Source organism: Leucoraja erinacea, chromosome 3 (genome assembly GCF_028641065.1).
Source record: "Leucoraja erinacea ecotype New England chromosome 3, Leri_hhj_1, whole genome shotgun sequence".
NCBI classification, from domain to species: domain Eukaryota; kingdom Metazoa; phylum Chordata; class Chondrichthyes; order Rajiformes; family Rajidae; genus Leucoraja; species Leucoraja erinaceus.
Window position 1 is genome coordinate 21,711,234 of NC_073379.1, and position 17,457 is coordinate 21,728,690.

The 17,457-nt window shown below is 43.0% G+C and overlaps 1 protein-coding gene across 1 annotated transcript; it reads right to left on the minus strand.

The window, feature by feature from the left end:
* Positions 1–2,585: 2,585 nt before the first annotated feature.
* On the minus strand, positions 2,586–16,970 carry LOC129695362 (uncharacterized). Its single transcript, XM_055632245.1, has 2 exons — positions 16,290–16,970; positions 2,586–6,163 (listed from the first exon to the last, which is right to left on the minus strand). Exons 1-2 carry the CDS (start codon positions 16,453–16,455, stop codon positions 5,343–5,345), a joined length of 987 nt encoding a protein of 328 aa, XP_055488220.1. The 5' UTR covers positions 16,456–16,970; the 3' UTR covers positions 2,586–5,342.
* Positions 16,971–17,457: the final 487 nt, after the last annotated feature.

Here is a 17,457-nt window from a genome sequence, read left to right on the forward strand (position 1 = left end):
ATAGTTTGGGAACAGCACTATTTAGGACCGCAAGAAATTGCAGAGAATGGTGGACGCAGCCCAGGCCATCACACAAACTAACCTCCCTTCCATTGATTCCATTTACACCTCATGCTGCCTCAGCAAGGCCACCAACAGAAGCCAATTAACCTACAAACGTGCACGTCTTTGGAATATTGGAGAAATGTGGGAGGCCTTATTTAAGCCCTTTGATAAGGTGCTAAAGAGGCTGCTGAAGTGATGGGGCGGCACGGTATAGTTGCTGCCTTACAGCGCCAGAGACCTGTGTTCGATCCTGTCTATGGGCACTGACTGTATGGAGTTAGACAAAAATGCTGGAGAAACTCAGTGGGTGAAGCAGCATCTATGGAGCGAAGGAATAGGCAATGTTTCAGGTCGATACCCTTCTTCAGACTGATGTGGGGGGGGAAGAAGAAAGGAGGAGGCGGAGACAGTGGGCTGTGGGAGAGCTGGGAAGGGGAGGGGAAAGAGGAAAAAAGCAGGGACTACCTGAAATTTGCGGTCAATGTTCATACCGCTGGGGTGTAAACTACCCAAGCAAAATATAAGTTGCTGCTCCTCCAATTTATGGTGGGGCCTCACTCTGGCCATGGAGGAGGCCCAGGACAGAAAGATCGGATTCGGAATGGGAGGGGGAGTTGCAGTGCTGAGCCACCGGGAGATCAGGTTGGTTATTGCGAACTGAGCGGAGGTGTTGGGCGAAGCGATCTCCAAGCCTACGCGAGGTCTCACCGATGTAGGGCAGTTGACACCTAGAGCAGCGGATGCAATAAATGAGGTTGGAGGAGGTGCAGGTGATCCTCTGCCGCACCTGGAAAGACTGCTTAGGTCCTTGGATGGAGTCAAGGGGGGAGGTAAAGCAACAAGTGTAACATTACCTGCGGTTGCAAGGAAAAGTACCAGGGGAGGGGGTGGTTTGGGTGGGAAGGGAAGAATTGACCAGGGAGTTATGGAGGGAGCGTTCTCTGCCGAAAGCCGAAAGGGAAGGAGATGGGAAGATGTGGCCAGTGGTGAGATCCCGTTGGAGGTGGCGAAAATGGTGGAGGATTATCTGTTGTATGTGACGACTGGTAGGGTGGAAGGTGAGGACAAGGCGGAATCTGTCCTTGTTACTAGTGGGGGGATGGGGAGTGAGAGCGGAGTTACGGGGTATAGAATATAGTAGAAGAGGGAAACCCCCATTCCCTAAAGAATGAGGACATCTCCGATGCCCTGGATTGGAACACCTTGTCCTGGGTGCAGATGCGACGTAGACGGAGGAATTGGGAGTAGGGGATGGAGTCCTTACAGGAAGCAGGGTGGGAAGAAGTGTAGTCCAGATAGCCATGGGACTCAGTGGGTTTATAGTAGATGTCGGTCAGAAGCCTGTCAACTGCGATGAGATCTAGAAACTGTAGGGAGATGTCAGAAATGGTCCAGGTGTATTTGAGTGCCGGATGGAAGTTAGTGGTGAAATGAATGAAGTCAGTGAGTTGTGTGTGGGTGCAGGAGGTAGCACCAATGCAGTCGTCGATGTAGCAGAGGTAGAGTTCGGGGATTGGGCCACGGTACGCCTAGAACAAGGATTGTTTGACGTGCCCGACAAAGAGGCAGGCATAGCTTGGGCCCATGTGCATGCCCATAGCTACGCCTTGGATTTGGAGGAAATGGGAGTAGTCAAACAAAATGTTGGTAAGGGTAAGGACCGGCTCTGCTAGGTGGAGGAAAGTATCAGTAGACGGGGATTGGTTGGTTCTGCGAACAAGGAAGAAACGGATTTAAGACCCTCCTGGTGGGGGATGGAGGTGTAGATTGACTGGACATCCATGGTGAAGATGAGGGAATGGGGGCCTGGAAAACGGAAGTCATGGAGGAGACGAAGAGCGTATGAAGTGTCTTGAACATAGGTAGGGAGGGATGGGATGGAGTGGAGGTTTGTGGAAATAATTTTGGTGGGACATGCACAGGCAGAAACAATGGGTGTGCCAGGACAGAGAGGTTTGTGGATTTTGGGGAGAATGTAAGATCGGGCCGTGCGGGGCTGGGGAACGATGAGGTTGGAGGCTTCGGAGGACAGGTAGCCGGAAGTGATGAAGCCAGTGATAGCGTTAGAGATGGTGGCCTGGTGCTCGTCTGTGGGGTCATGGTCCAAGGATAAAAGACTGTATGGAGTTTGTACGTTCGCCTTTTGACTACATGGGTTTTCTCCGGGTGATCCTGTTTCCTCCCACAATCCAAAGATGTACAGGTTTGCAGGTTAATTGGCTTTGGTAAAAATGTAAGTTGTCCCTAGTGAGTAGGATAGTGCCAGTACACGGGGTGATCGCTGGTCGGCACGGATGGTGGGGGCGCTGCGAAACGGCTGCCTGCCAGCAGCATGCTAGTCAATTCTACTTTTTTTGTTTTTTTTAGTATACCCAAATGTATGTTTTAATGTCTCTCGGTGTGTCTTGGGGTGGGGGGTGGTGAGAGGGGATAAGGGGGGAACCGCTTTCGGTCACCTCCTCCACAAATACGTTTTCCATGTTGCCTCCCTCGCAGCCTAACACCAAGGATTGGTGCAGCCTTTCCTGGAGACAGGCCCGGAGCTTTAGCAGCGTGGACATTTTCATCGCGTAGCGGGCGAGCCCTTGCCGGGGGTCGCCAGAAGGGGGTGCTCCGATCGCTATCCCACGGCAGCCTGAAGTCGCGGACTGCGGTGCTTCTTGCCGCGGGCGTGGATTGCGGAGCTTCCAGCTGGCGCGGCGTCTGGAGCCTGGGAACCCTCATTGGGGATCCCGGAGGAGAAGAGCTCCGACAGCTGACCCACGGCCTACAACAGCTTGAAGCCGCGGTCTGTGGTGCTTCTTTCCGTGGGCGCGGCGGGGACTTACTTACTTTCCATCCGGAGCTGGAGCCCTCACCGAGAATCCCTGTAGAAGAGCTCCGACCGCCGGCCTATGTCATCTTCAAACTGCAATCTCCGGTAGGGAAGCACCGATTCGGGACTTACCTTGCCTGTACATCTGGCCGCCCGCAGCTACGACTGCGGAGGTTTATGGTCCCGACCACGGGGAAAAATGGAGGAGGAATGACTGAACTTTGTGCCTTCCACCATAGTGATGAATGCTGTGGTTAATGTTTTATGTTAAATTTTTATTGTGTATTGTGTGTTCTTTTTTTATTGTACCGCTGCTGGCAAATTCATTTCACTGCACTTCATTGTGTATGTGATGAATACATTTAACTATTGACTATTGACTATTGGACCTGGTGGGCCGAAGGACATGTTTCGAGTCTAAAAGTCTAAAGTTGAGTATTTGAGGGAGAATACTAGATTGGGTAGAAGGCTAGCCAAATAGAAGAAGGCAAAGAGTGGGAATAAAGGGGGCTTTTTCTAGTTGGCTGCCAGTGACTAATGGAGTTCCTCAAGAGTTGGTGCTGGGGCCACTACTCTTCACATTGTATATTAATGCTTTAGATGAGGGGATTGAAAGCTTTGTGGCCAATTGTGTGGATGATACGAAGATAGGTGGAGGGTCAAATAGTGTGGAGAAAGCAGGGACTCTGCAGAAGGACTTGGACAGGTTGGGAGAGTGGGCAAAGAAGTGGCAGATGGAATACACTGTAGCGAAGTGTGGAGTCAAGCATTTTGGTAACAGGAATAAAGGAGTGCACTATTTTCTCAATGGGGGGGAGAATTCTGAAATTGGAGATGCAGAGGATCTTGGTGCAGGATTCCAAAAGGTTAATTTGCAAGTTGAATCCATAGTAAGGAAGGTACATGCAATTTTAGCATTTATTTTGAAAGGACGAGAATATAAATACAGGGATGTACTGTTGAGGTTTTATAAGGCGTTGGTCAGACCGCATTTGGAATATTTTGAACACCTTTGGACCCCATATCTGAGGAAGGATGTGTTGACGTTGGAGAGGGTCCACAGGAGGTTTACGAGAATGATCCCAGGGATGACTGGGTTAACATATGATGATTGTTTGATGGCACTGGGCCTGTACTTGTGGAGTTTAGAAGAATGAGGGGGAATCTCATTGACACTTACCGAATAGTGAAAGGCCTGGATAGAGTGGATAAGGAGAGGATTTTTCTTCTAGTGCGAGAGCCTAGAACTAGAGGGTTAAGCTTCAGAATAAAAGGATCTACCTTTAGAAAAAGTGGTGAATCTGTGGAATTCATTGCCACAGATGGCTGTGGAGGCCAAGTTATTGGGTTTTTGTAAGGCAGAGATTAACAGACACTTGACTGGTCAGAGTGTCAAGGGTTATGGGGAGAAGGCAGGAGATTAAGGTTGAGCGGGAAAGATAGATCCGCCATGAATGAATGGGAGAGTGAACGCGATGGGCCAAATGGCCTACTTCTGCTCCTATGAATTTATGGACATTAAACCGGAGCAACTGGAGAAAACTCACGCGGACACAAGGAGAATGGACAAACTCCAGGTTGAGAAGACGAATATGGAGAGAAGGCAGGTACGGGATACTGAGTTGGATGATCAGCCATGATCATATTGAATGGCGGTGCAGGCTCGAAGGGCCGAATGGCCTACTCCTGCACCTAATTTCTATGTTTCTATGTTTCTATATGTTTTAAATAGCAGTCAGTTGCATTACTTTTGTTCTCTCCACAACTCTGCAACTTATACTACATCTCACTTTCCCTGATCAGACAAAGGATTCTTGACCCAACCGTTCAAATTCTGTTTCTCTCCCAATTTATATTGCTGACCTGCTAAATGGTTGCAGCAATTTCTGCTTTTGTTTCTGTCATGAAAAGTATCCAGAATCCTAGGAAACTGATCCCACTCCATTGGTTGCACAAATGTCATCAGTCAGAGAATGAAAGGCAACTGAAATAAATGAAGAGTGGGAATGATTTTTACTACATTTAGAAATTAAGTGTTAGGACAAGACCACACATACCAAATACAGATCCTGACATAATTATTTTACTGCAGGTATGCAGATAAATTTGATGAAATTGCACTACTCTGTTCAAATTTTCCCAGCCCTTGTTGGAAATACAGGGTCAGGTGTTATTAGACTGTTGAATATTTTCAAACTATCTTTCAAAGCCATGCAATTCTGACGTCTAAAATAGGTTATCGGCAAAGTGTCCTGGTCGGGAGCTTGAATTTACAAAACGGACCCTTCTTTCTTTAAAACCACTGATTCTGCATTCATGTGTTACAAACATATGTCAAAGTACAGAAGGTCTCGGATCAAATGTTGCCAAATAGAATTAGCACAGATAATTACAACAGCCAGCATGGATATGACGAGTCAAAAGGCCAGTTTCATTGCTAGAAGACTACGACATTCTACAGACTAGATTACAGTTGACATCACTAGATGTATGAGCATATTGTATAGATTTCTTTCGCTGTACAGCTTATTTTGCAACATTTATCTCTGAGTACAACTCTTCTTCCTGTCAACATTATTTTGCGGAAACTATTTGGAAAAGCAGGCCGCTTCTTGTTCTCTCCCTCAGCCTGATGGACATCATGCAGTCTCCGCCTGTCGTAATACGGTTTCCGCCCATAATACGACTCAAGCACTTTCATCACTTCGTCATCCGTCATATCCTCGACCTTCTTACTTTCCAATTTCTGGACATGGTCCATTTTCTCTCTTCCCCGATCTCTTCCCCGATGGTGATGTCGAGGTGAAATAAAGCCCTCTCTCCGCCTGTCGTAATACGGTTTCCGCCCATAATACGACTCAAGCACTTTCATCACTTCTTCCTCGGTCATATCCTCGACCTTCTTACTTTCCAATTTCTGGACATGGTCCATTTTCTCTCTTCCCCGATCTCTTCCCCGATGGTGATGTCGAGGTGAAATAAAGCCCTCTCTCCGCCTGTCGTAATACGGTTTCCGTCCATAATATGACTCAAGCACTTTCATCACTTCTTCCTCGGTCATATCCTCGACCTTCTTACTTTCCAATTTCTGGACATGGTCCATTTTCTCTCTTCCCCGATCTCTTCCCCGATGGTGGTGTCGAGGTGAAATAAAGCCCTCTCTTCGCCTGGAGTAATACGGTTTCCGTCCATAATACGACTCAAGCTCGTGAATCACTTCTTCCTCGGTCATATCCTCAACCTTCTTACTTTCCAATTTCCTGAAGTGGTTGATTGGATATCTGTTCCGATTGGGATCTAGAGCTGAAATAAAGCTTCATCTGTAAACACGGATCACTGAGACTGTTTTCACATTATTTGCCTCAGTCCCAGCTATGCATTGCTTCTCTTTGCCCAAGAATGTGTTCGTTCATCTCACCCCATGACTGCTCAGACCCATACTTCAAATGTAACATAATGGGAAGAAAAAGTCACTGATGGTTAGCTATTTTAATTTGTTCACTCGCATTTGATCAAATTTGTAAATGTTAACAAAAATAGGAACTCTTGGCACGTTTACACAGTTTATGGCAATATGGAGGTTTAAATACACACAACATGCTGGAGTAACTCAGCAGAACAGGCAGCATTTCTGGATAGAAGGAATGGGTGATGTTTTGGGTCGAGACCCTTCTTCAAACTCTTGACGTTTCATAATGAATAAAGGTCTCGACCCGCAAAGTCACCCATTCCTTCTATCCAGAGATGTTGCCTGTCCCGCTGAGTTATTCCGGCATTTTGTGTCTGCCTTCGGTGTAAACCAGCATCTGCAGTTCCTTCCTACACATGGAGGTTAAAATGCCTGGCAATAGATCAGAATGTTAACTGTCATGATTCAAGAGTACAACATTCAATACCATAAATATCAAAAAGGACACATCCCACCCTGCCAACCACCTTTTTACTCTGCTTCCCTCTGGGAGGCGATTCAGGCCTCTGCAGGCTCGCACTGGTAGACTAAAAAATAGTTTCTACCATTGTGCGCTAAAAGAGCTTAACTCCAATAGTGAACACTGGGAAGCAAGAAGTTACTTCGAGGAATACCGCTAAATTATTTTAATGTCTTTTAAAAATGTATTTATATTCTACTATTAACTGTACATATGTGCATTGGTGTTGTGTTGTATTTCTTTTAACGTAGGAGAAGCAAATGGAATTTCGTTGCTCAGTTTTGTGCAATGACAATAAGCATATTCTATCTATTCTACTCATTTAGGACAGTTACCCTTTGCCCAACTTTACACCTGCCGATGTTAACTTCTATATTTTTGCCCATAACCCAGCAGATTCGTTCAAGGGTTGTTGAATGTATACTTATTTTCCCGACAGGATAGGCGTCATGTTTCTGGACTTCCAGCAGAGCTCTGACTCGACGAGATGCAAAGCTCCACCATTGAGGATCTGAGTCACTATCTCTTCCCCTGGTATTGCTTCATACAAATGGTGTGTGCACATTGTAGAAAGCCATGCCTTTGTATAAAGCTCGGCATGGATGAGTTGGGCTGAATAACTCTGGGCTGTATTACTCGATGACTCTGTTCTTGCAATGTTCACATCCCATGACTTCTACATTGGATCAGTAAAGTAACCTGAGCAATGGGTGCTAATCCAATGATGGGACAAGGATACTGTCTATCACACACAATGGCTCTGCAGCAGTGCAGCTTAGTTTTTAGTTTTAGTTTTTAATTTTTAGAGATACAGCATGGAAGCAGGACTTTTGGCCCACTGAATCGGCACCAACCGTCGATCCCCGCACATCAATCCTAGGGACAATTTACACTTATACCAAGCCAATTAACCTACAAACCTGTACGTCTTTGGAGCATGGGAGGAAACCCGAAGATCTCTGAGAAAATCCACGCGGTCACAGGAAGAACGTACAAACTCTGTACAGACAGCGCCCGTAGTCAGGACCGAACCTGGGTCTCTGGCGCTGTAAGCGCTGTAAGGCAGCAACTACCGCTGTGCCGCCCCCAGCTCCAGTGACCCTGGTTCAATTCAGCCCCCCAGTGTTATAGACACGGAATTTGCACCTTCACCCTGTTTCTTCACACATCCCAAAACAATGCCGGATGCTTGGCTGGTTACTCCGGGAGACCGTAATGATATAGCAATGTTACAAAATTTTGAGATTTAAAAAATCAAGTCTGCAATTTATCCCATCAGATAAAGCATAACAATAAGTTTAATTTGACACCTAATTCACTTTCATATCTCAAGTAATAAAAAAGTTATGGCCATTTTCATACTCGGAAATTAGCATGTTCCCTATTGATTTTCTATGGACATAACAAAAAAACTGTGATCGTGGACAGTCAAAAGCCCATAACCTTCTTAAAAATTAAAAGAACTGAATGAAATTTTCAGTTATCATAGATTGAAGCATTCTGAAACAAATATAAAATAATCTTACTTGGATGACCTGAAATTAAAGCATATAATTAGTTAGTTACCCAATTGTAGCTAATTTCAAACTTCAATTACTATATCTAAACATCTATCCATTTCTTAATAAATGATTAACATTTTTAAATAGCCCAAGTGTCCAAATAATATTCACAAATAATTCACAATAAAACATGATTTTTAAATCTCATTTATATCAATTTATAGGCCAAATGGAAGGAATTTAGTGTTCAATTGCTGTAAATTAAAGTCAATATAAATCGGCTTTCTAGTGGGTTCCTGCGAACGCGCTGGTTTAGAACGTTCACATTGCGCTGGATTTGTGCCCTCAAATGCCCAGAAAAATACTGCGGGATATAAAGAGCCCAAAATGAACTACTCGCTATAGAAAACTTTAATTACAGGGTTATATACAAGCCCCATTTAATGTAAAAATAAGGTACATACCTTTAATTGTTTGCTTTATAAAACCCTGGGGCTGCGAGAGGTTGCGGAGTGAGAGAGTGATTTTTAAACTACTATAAATATTATACAAGGCCATAAAAACTAATAATACCTTTTGCGACGGGGTCTTTCAGCGATTTTCCGTTAATGATTTACTAGGCTGAACATTTTCGATTGGAACAGCCTAGTAAAAATCGCGTTTTAAACCCGCCCCCTCTAAACAGCGCCAAAATCGCGCACACGGGGCAGGGCAGATGCTCAGCCACGATTCAGGTAGGTTTTGTAACATACCTAAATGATAGGAGAGTCATTGGATTGGTGTGATTTGTGAGGGAATAGATGGGATAAGTAAATAGGAGAGGAACCAGGGTTAATAAGCTTGATCTTAGAGAGGGCATCGATTCCACAGGCTAAACAAGCTGCTTCCCTGTCAGGAAGAAATAAAAAGAAATGTAAGTTGGATTATTGCTCAATGGGAAGGTTGCTCAGCCCACTTGTCCCCTCGCTTGATATCCAGTGGTTGGATCTGCTTGAATGATGAATGGTTCATCAGCATGCATATCACAGGGAAGTAGGTCACTAACAAATGGAAACAGTGCAAACAGGGTTGCAAAAGATTAGTTTTTCTGCAACAATATTTATTTGATTAGTACTTTAGCCCGTATACGCTCATCCACTCAGGACAGCAATTAGTAATACCATTGTTGAATTCTCCACCATATGTGTCCTGCACTCACCAATGACCAGAATCCTACCTGGATCAGGAATGTAAGAGCCCAAAGTGATGTGAGAAGCTGGTTCACACTGAATTATGGTTCTCCAAACCTTTTGTTGCTTGCTGCACCCATCCCATCATCACTTCCACTTACCCACGGCCACTTATCGATGGACACCATGATTGAATGGCAGAGTAGACTTGATGGGCTGAATGGCCTAATCCTGCTCCTAGAACCTATGAACTTATGAACTTGGGGAATGACTCCTGAGCTTGCTGGCAATTCCCAAATCTCACCCAGGAATAAATTAATCAACCAGCCCTATTTTATCCAAGTTGCTTCAGTCAATTAGACCAATGCTCCAGGCATCGCCACTGTCCCTGGCAGCACAGCCAGTTGTTCCATAGCCTTCGTGTTAAGGAATTAACAATCTGCTGGAGTAAGTCACTGAGTCGAACAGCATCTGTGATGGGGATGATTGACGTTTCAACATGAGAAGTCCTGGTGCAGGGTTTGCAATTCCCCTCACAACTGCTGCTTGACCCATTCAATTCCTCCAGCATTATGTTGCTCCGGATTCCAGCATCGACAATCCCTTGTGTATCCAGCCTTTATGTTAAGGTGCATTCTTCATATTTCCCCTACACTTCCCACAATTGTCTGGAAATTTAAATTCCCATCATGTTGACGTGGATGCTAAAAATAAAAACCAGTCGACTAAGTTATTTGTCCTATTCCTTCTTCTGATTGGTGCGATCAACCGAGATGCTGAAGAAGAATCCTTACCCGAATCGTCACCTGTGCATGTTCTCCAGCACTTTCTGCCCTGTTGTGATCAGCCTTGTACTTTATTTGTACTGCCTCTAGATGGCCCCATAGAGCAAGGGTTCCCAACCTGGGGTAAGTTTCCTCCCAAGAGGTAAATTTCACCTACCCAGGGGGTAAATTTGTTGATTCTGAATTTGTACATATTTTTTCTCATTGGCTGACTGTGTTTGGTTCTGGTATACCAGTATCTGTTCATCATTAGTTGTTCATAAATAAGTGAAATAACATTGTTATGTGCTATAATAGTTGCCTGGGGTAAACGGGACGAAAAAGGTTGGGAACCCTGCCATAAAGCCTTGTAATGTCCACTCCCCCCATGGATGGTTCATTGTCATGTGGTCTCATTTCCTTCCAGACACTGGTGACCAAACAGGATCACTTGGGCACAGAACTACATTCTAAGCTCAACTCTACAACCAGTAGAAACAAAGAACTGCAAATGCTGGCTAATACATGGTGCTGTAGTAAAACAACGGGTCAGGCAGCATCTCTGGAGAACATGGATAGGTAACATTTTGGGTCACAACCCTTCTTCAGACTTACGGGCTCAGACCAACCAGTATTCCCCAGGAGTACAGCCCTCTGCTTGAACCGTGAAATGATTTAAATATTTCCGAGTAGTCTTGCAGACCAACTCACCACTATTCACAGGGATTCTTGCAGAGCGACTCACAAAGAATTCCACACAGTCATGAAAAGGAAAGAAAACTTTATGATCTTAAACAAAAATGATCAAAGAGATTACATGGATGGATAATTGAAATCGGTAAAGGGCTTGTCCCACTTAGGCGTCATTTGCGCGTCAGTGGGCGCCGCGCGTGAGCGTGCGTCACTGCCTACATCACCACGCACAATGCGCTCATCACGTGCACGTCACGACGCGCGTGTCATGCGTCGTGATGCGTAAATGATGTCGCGTAAATGACGCCCAAGTGGGACAGGCAATTTAGTCATGACCGGAAGATGACTCACACAACGGGTTCATTTCAATGTTAGGATTGCGAAAAATGGGTAATTACAAATTAGAAAATTAACAGATACAACCGGAAAGAAGCATAATTCTAATTTGATATCAAGTTCTATAATTAACCATGGCATTATTTTCAAAAGAAGCAGTAACCTACTTGGCTAACAGCCTATGACGAAACATTGACTTAGAGGCTACAATCTTTGGTTATCTACACTGAATTATAAATATGATTAAAAACTATTTCAGGTGAAACATAAAGCAATTTTATACGATGGCATGCCATGCCTGCAAAACCTTTTGCTGTATGTTGAACATGCGTGTTGAAAATTATCACCCTAACACATGAAGCTATTTCTCAACTTAATCTGAAATTGGCTGATCCTTTAGGGAAAAGAACGGCTAATGTCCTGTAAAACACAGATTGAAAACAAAGGTTATAGAGAAAGTTATTGACATATAATTTTAAAGTAAATAATATTGGTAAGAGATACTAAAAAAAAATCCAATAGCAAGAAATAGCATAGACTAAGCAAATTAGTAGAACTTTTAAATCCTTGAATCTTGGAAGCAGGTGAATTGGGAAGGGAATCTCTATCCTTCATTTCCAGTCTTGGAGCATTTATTGCACAGATCCAGACATGATTATCTCAATGGCCAATTAATATTTGCTGCACAACAATGGTCAGCATTCAACATTCTGGAGCAGACTTTCTTTAAACAGCTGCCATTCCCCTATGTAATCCAGTGGTAGAATGAACCTTAAGCCGGCCATCATATTGCAACAATTCCCAGCCTTGAAGAGCTCCAAAATTTCTGATCGGAGGTTACTGGTTGATTAGCTCTTTAGATGTGATTTATAATTGACTTAATCTGCCTGAAACTGAACAAGTAAGCTTGCACACAAGGGAAGACCATTTAAAATATACAAAGAAACAAAATCTGTACTTTTAATAATTTATTACTTGAGAGATAAAGTACTTTTGTGGCTAGGGGTGCTTTTATAGGGGTGTACAAAATCATGACGGGAATAGATTGAGTAAACACACAGTCCTTTGCCATATAGGGGAATCAAGAACCAGAGGACATAGGTTTGAAATGAGGGGGGGAAGATTTAATGGGAACCTGAGGGGTAACTTTTTTACGCAAAGGGTGGTGGATGTACGGAACAAGCTGCCGGACGTGGTAGTTGAGGCAGGTACTAACACAACTTTTAAAAAACATTTAGACTGGTCCATGAATAGGATAGGTTTAGAGAGATACGGGCCAAAATCATGCAGGTGGGAATGGTGTTTGTGGGACATGTTTGTCAGCAAGGACAAATTGGGCTGAAGGCCCTGTTTCCACACAATATAGTCATAGTTTAGGAATGTTACAAAATGTTGAGATTTTTTAAATCAAGCCTGTATTTTATCCCATCAGATAAAGCATAAAAAGAACTTTTATTTGACACTTAATTCACTTTCATATCTTCAGTATTAAAAAGTTATTGCCATTTTCATACTCGGAAATTAGCATCTTGTTCCCTATTGCTTTTCCATTGCCTTAACACAAAAGCTGTGATCGAGGACGGATCATAACTTTCTTAAAAATTAAGAGAACTGAGTGAAATTTTCAGTTATTATAGATTGAAGCATTCTGAAACAAATATAAAACATCTTCCTTGGATGACCTGAAATTAAAGCATATAATTAGCTAGTTACCTAATTGTAGCTAATTACAAAATTGACGGAAATAGTAATAAACACCCCGACTGCCTTGAAAATTCAAAAATGTGGTATTCTCAAGATCAGAACTTTAATATTATTGTATTATATTTTGTATGTCCGTAACAGATAGGTGAATAAATTACAATTTCTAGCAATAGACCAAGTCTTTATGGAGAAGATCAGTTGCTAGCTGGTACATTGACATATCATAATCAGTAGCATCATCATATTCCTCAGGTTGTAACCAATAAGCAACTCTGTACACCTTGTTTTTCGTCAACTTTTCAATTTTGGCATTGTAAACTACAAGTTTTTGCTCTTCAAACCATGCATGACATGCCTTTCTGCCCACTACTTTCCCATTAAGAATGTCCTGTACATTTGGAGTAGCAAAAATTCGGATAATCTCTGCGAAAGCTGTCTAAATCAGTCTCTTTTGCTGGGCATTTGGATTGACAATTTTGCATTTCTTCTTCGGAGACATCTGTTTATAATGTAAAGGAAAAAAACACTGAACAGCATTAACAGAAACAAGTTATTATTTGCAATTTTAGAAAACAGGTAGAAATGATAAAGTTAAACGCTAAAACAAATAGTAAATACCCAACAACAAATTCACATTCATCAGTTTCATCAAATCAGTTAAATTCATCTAATCAATTAAATTCATCAAAATTCAATTACTAGATCTAGATATCTATCCATTTCTTAAGAAAAGGTTGTTTTTTTTTTTTAAATAGCCTGTATCCAAATAACAAACTAATCCCATTCACACAAGAATTCACAATATAACATGATTTTTAAATCTCACTGTCATGAACATATGCAAAAATGGAAGGAATTTAATGTTCAATTCCCATAAATTAATCTAGAAACACCCACTCTCAATATAATCCAAATTCTTATTTTTTGCACAATACATGTGACTAAAACTGTTGTGGATATATAGTATAAAAATATTGATTATGGATAGACAATTACACAAAATGTAGACGATTCAGATGCTCTTATGACATGATTGTCCAAAATAAATGAGAATTTTAATCATCTTGCGAGTGGCTGTTTCTGGAAGGCAATCGATTGGAACATTGCCGCTGCCATGAATTTTAAGCCCATATCGGCAGGCGAGACATGGCCGAATCATTTGGGGACTAAATAACATTTTTGCATCGTAAAATTAGACTACAGCCATCCCAGGAAACAAGATTATATGTGAAATAAACAACCTACCCTTTGTTTTGTCCTGATATTGCGATCCGTCACGTTGAAAGCGTTGAGGGCGTTCGGTCACGTTTTACTTTAATCCAGCGATTAATTTATCCAGCAATTTAAAAAGAAAATGGGAACGGAAGTCCGATCGATTTTTCTTCATCGACTAGCAGCCCGAGGAAGTCCCTCTCCGACAAGCGATACAAACCTGTATTTTAATCCCGCTCCCCCCCCCCCCCCAAAGGCGCTGGAGTCGCGCACACAGCCCGTGGCAGATCCGCAGCACCGCTGAAGGTAGGTTTTGTAACATCGCCACATAGTTTCTTACAGAGTGGAAAGGCCCTTCAGCCCTCCGAGTCCATTCGACCAGCGATCACCCCGTAGTCTAGCACTATCCTGTACACTAGGGACTATTCAACATTTAGCAAAGCCAATTAATCTACAATTCTGTACATCTTTGGAATGGGGGTGGAAACCAGAGCACCCAGAGAAAACCCCAATGGTTACTGGGAGAATGTGTAAACTCCATACAGGCAGCATCAGTAGTCAGGATCGAACCTGGGTCTCTGGCACTGTAAGGCACAACTCTACCACTGCGCCGCTGTGCTGCCCTAATATGAAACATTTAGACACAGTATGGGAACAAGCCCTTCAGCCCACCGAGTCCATGCTGAGCATCAATCCCCTGTTCGCACTAGTTCTATGTTATCCCACATTTGCATCCACTCCCTACACGCAAGGGGCAATTTACAGAGGCCAATTAACCTACAAATCCTCACGTCTTTGGAATGTGGGAGGAAACCAGAACGCCCAGAGAAAACCCACACAATCACAATGAGAACATGCAAACTCCATATAGACCCCAGCTTAGGATCGAACCTGAGTCTCCGGCTCTGTGGGGCAGCAGCTTTACCAGCTGCGCCACTCTGCTCGCAGTACCCATTTTCCAACATTTCTGTTTTAATTTACGCAGTTGAGTCAGTTGTCTCATTTTATAACATGCATTTATAAATTTACCCCTTCCTCATCCACTTACCTGTACTGGTAATCAGTGATTATGCATGGCTGACTCACAGCTACGGGCCACGGGGAAACACTGACAAAAAAAACACTCATTGTCTCTGCAATAGGACAGCCCATACAGAACCAGAGGCAGTAGGATAATGGAATCCTAACAAGGTACGAGTGTCAGACTCAGGTTCAGCAGGAATCTCTTGCAACAACTGACTAATTCATTTTCCTCCCCTTTATAAAAATTTGCTGAGGCCAATTCTATCTCCACTGACTGACGAAGCTTCAAAAAGTTAGTTGAAAATCAAATCTACAATCTTCTGATCCACATGAATGTATCAGTCTATACTTTAGTCAGGAAGATCAACGCTAATCGTACCTCAGCATTAGAACACCGCGGACAATCTCTTGCACTACCATGGTGGTGATCTAGGTGTGTTTTGCACTGGTGTCTTGTTTTGCACAGTCTTTTTACTGTCTTGCAGAACCTGTGTGTAATGTTTGTTTGTGTGTGTTGTCTGAGACGATGTGCCGGCAATGGTGCTACAAGCAAGATTTGCACTGTGTTGGAAAGAACTGCAGATGCTGGTTTACACCGAAGATAGACACAAAAAGCTGGAGTAACACAGCGTGACAGGCAGGACCTCTGGATAGAAGGGATGGGTGAGACCCTTCTTCAGACCGAGTCAAGGGAGAGGGAGACACAGAGATAAAGAAGGGCAAGATGTGAAAACGAGACATCAAAAGAGACGAGGGCAAGGAAAATCAAGGATTTTCACTGTACCTGCACCTCACCACACTTTTACATATGACAATAAACTTGAATTCAATAGCTCATAACTAACTTGACAACTTATTTTACTTGTCTGAATTTTATATTCATGAGAGTCCGGATGTTTTTTATATTCTATATATATTATTTATATATAATGAAGGATCTTTCAATATTATTGATGAAGATTATGCAGTCGCTGGATTACTCAATACAAGACAAAATTCACCTCACATTCTAACTGTAAATACACCTGAACTCTTGCCTTTTTGTAAACCATTGAATACGACCAATCTTGACTGATAGCATTGCATTCTTTACTCACCAATAGAGTTAGGAAGGATAATCTTTCGCTTGTGTCCCTCACAAACACGAAATGTTTCCATGTAATAATGATTGCCACATAGATGTGTATATTTCCTGTTTATGAACGATTCTACAGAGTTTACAAAAGCCAGCCCAACGACCAGAATGGGCACCAGATGACTCATTTTAACTGTTTTAAATACCCTGCTACTTGGTTGACCTGGACTACAATAGTCACCTCTCCTCTCTCAGGTTTATAGCTTTGCTCACTCAGAGTGATTCATCACAGTTCTGCATTAAACTACTCTTTCATTTTCTAATGACTTTTGAAAATTCTCCAACGCCTCAAAATCATAATGTTCTAACCGAATATAACTACAACTCGTCCTTTGACTAATATTTAATCAAACCAATAGGTCTCTGTAATTGATAAACAACAACTCACAGGAGCAGGACTAGTCCATTTAGCAACTACTCCAGCTCTCAGCCAGCCCAAAAACATCAACAGACAAACGTCTAACCAGTTTCCTGGAATCTACGTGTTGGCAGTTTAATTATGCAGGCAGGAACTGCAGATGCTGGTTAATACCGAACATAGACAAAAAATGTGGGAATTACTCAGTGGGACAGGCAGCATCTCTGCATAGAAGAAATGGGTGATGTTTCGGGACGAGGCCCTTTAGTTTAGTTTAGTTTAGAGATACAGCGTTGAAACAGGCCCTTTGGCCCACCGGGTCCGTGCCGACCAGCGATCCACGCATATTAACACTACTCTACACACATTAGGGACAATTTTTACATTTACCAAGCCGATTAAGCTACCATTTTTCGGACTGACTATATTGGTAGGTTAATTGCCCTCTATACATTGTCTCTAGTGTGCAAGTGAGAGCTGGAACCTGAGGGAGAGTTAATAGGAGTTAATAAAATGGATTAGGATAGGATTATTGTAAAAACGAGTAGTTGATGATGGGCACTGTGGGCTGAGCCACCTGTTTCCATTTTGTATCTCTCTGCGACTCTGAGAACAACATCCTTATAAAGAGATCAGTACGTGCCCTGTGCCTCTGGGCATTATACAGAGGCAGAGGCAGGTCACACTGACAATCAATGCATTACATTGATTTGACACTAGTTCTGGCATTTTGAACCCCCTTGCTCCCACCTGCACTATCTCTCACTCTTCA

Coding starts and splice junctions, on each gene's coding strand:
- LOC129695362 (XM_055632245.1), bottom strand. CDS start 16,455: ATGAGTCATCTGGTGCCCATTCTGGTCGTTGGGCTGGCTTTTGTAAAC. Junction 6,164..16,289: donor TATCCTTCCTAACTCTATTG/GTGAGTAAAGAA, acceptor GCTTTATTTCAG/CTCTAGATCCCAATCGGAAC.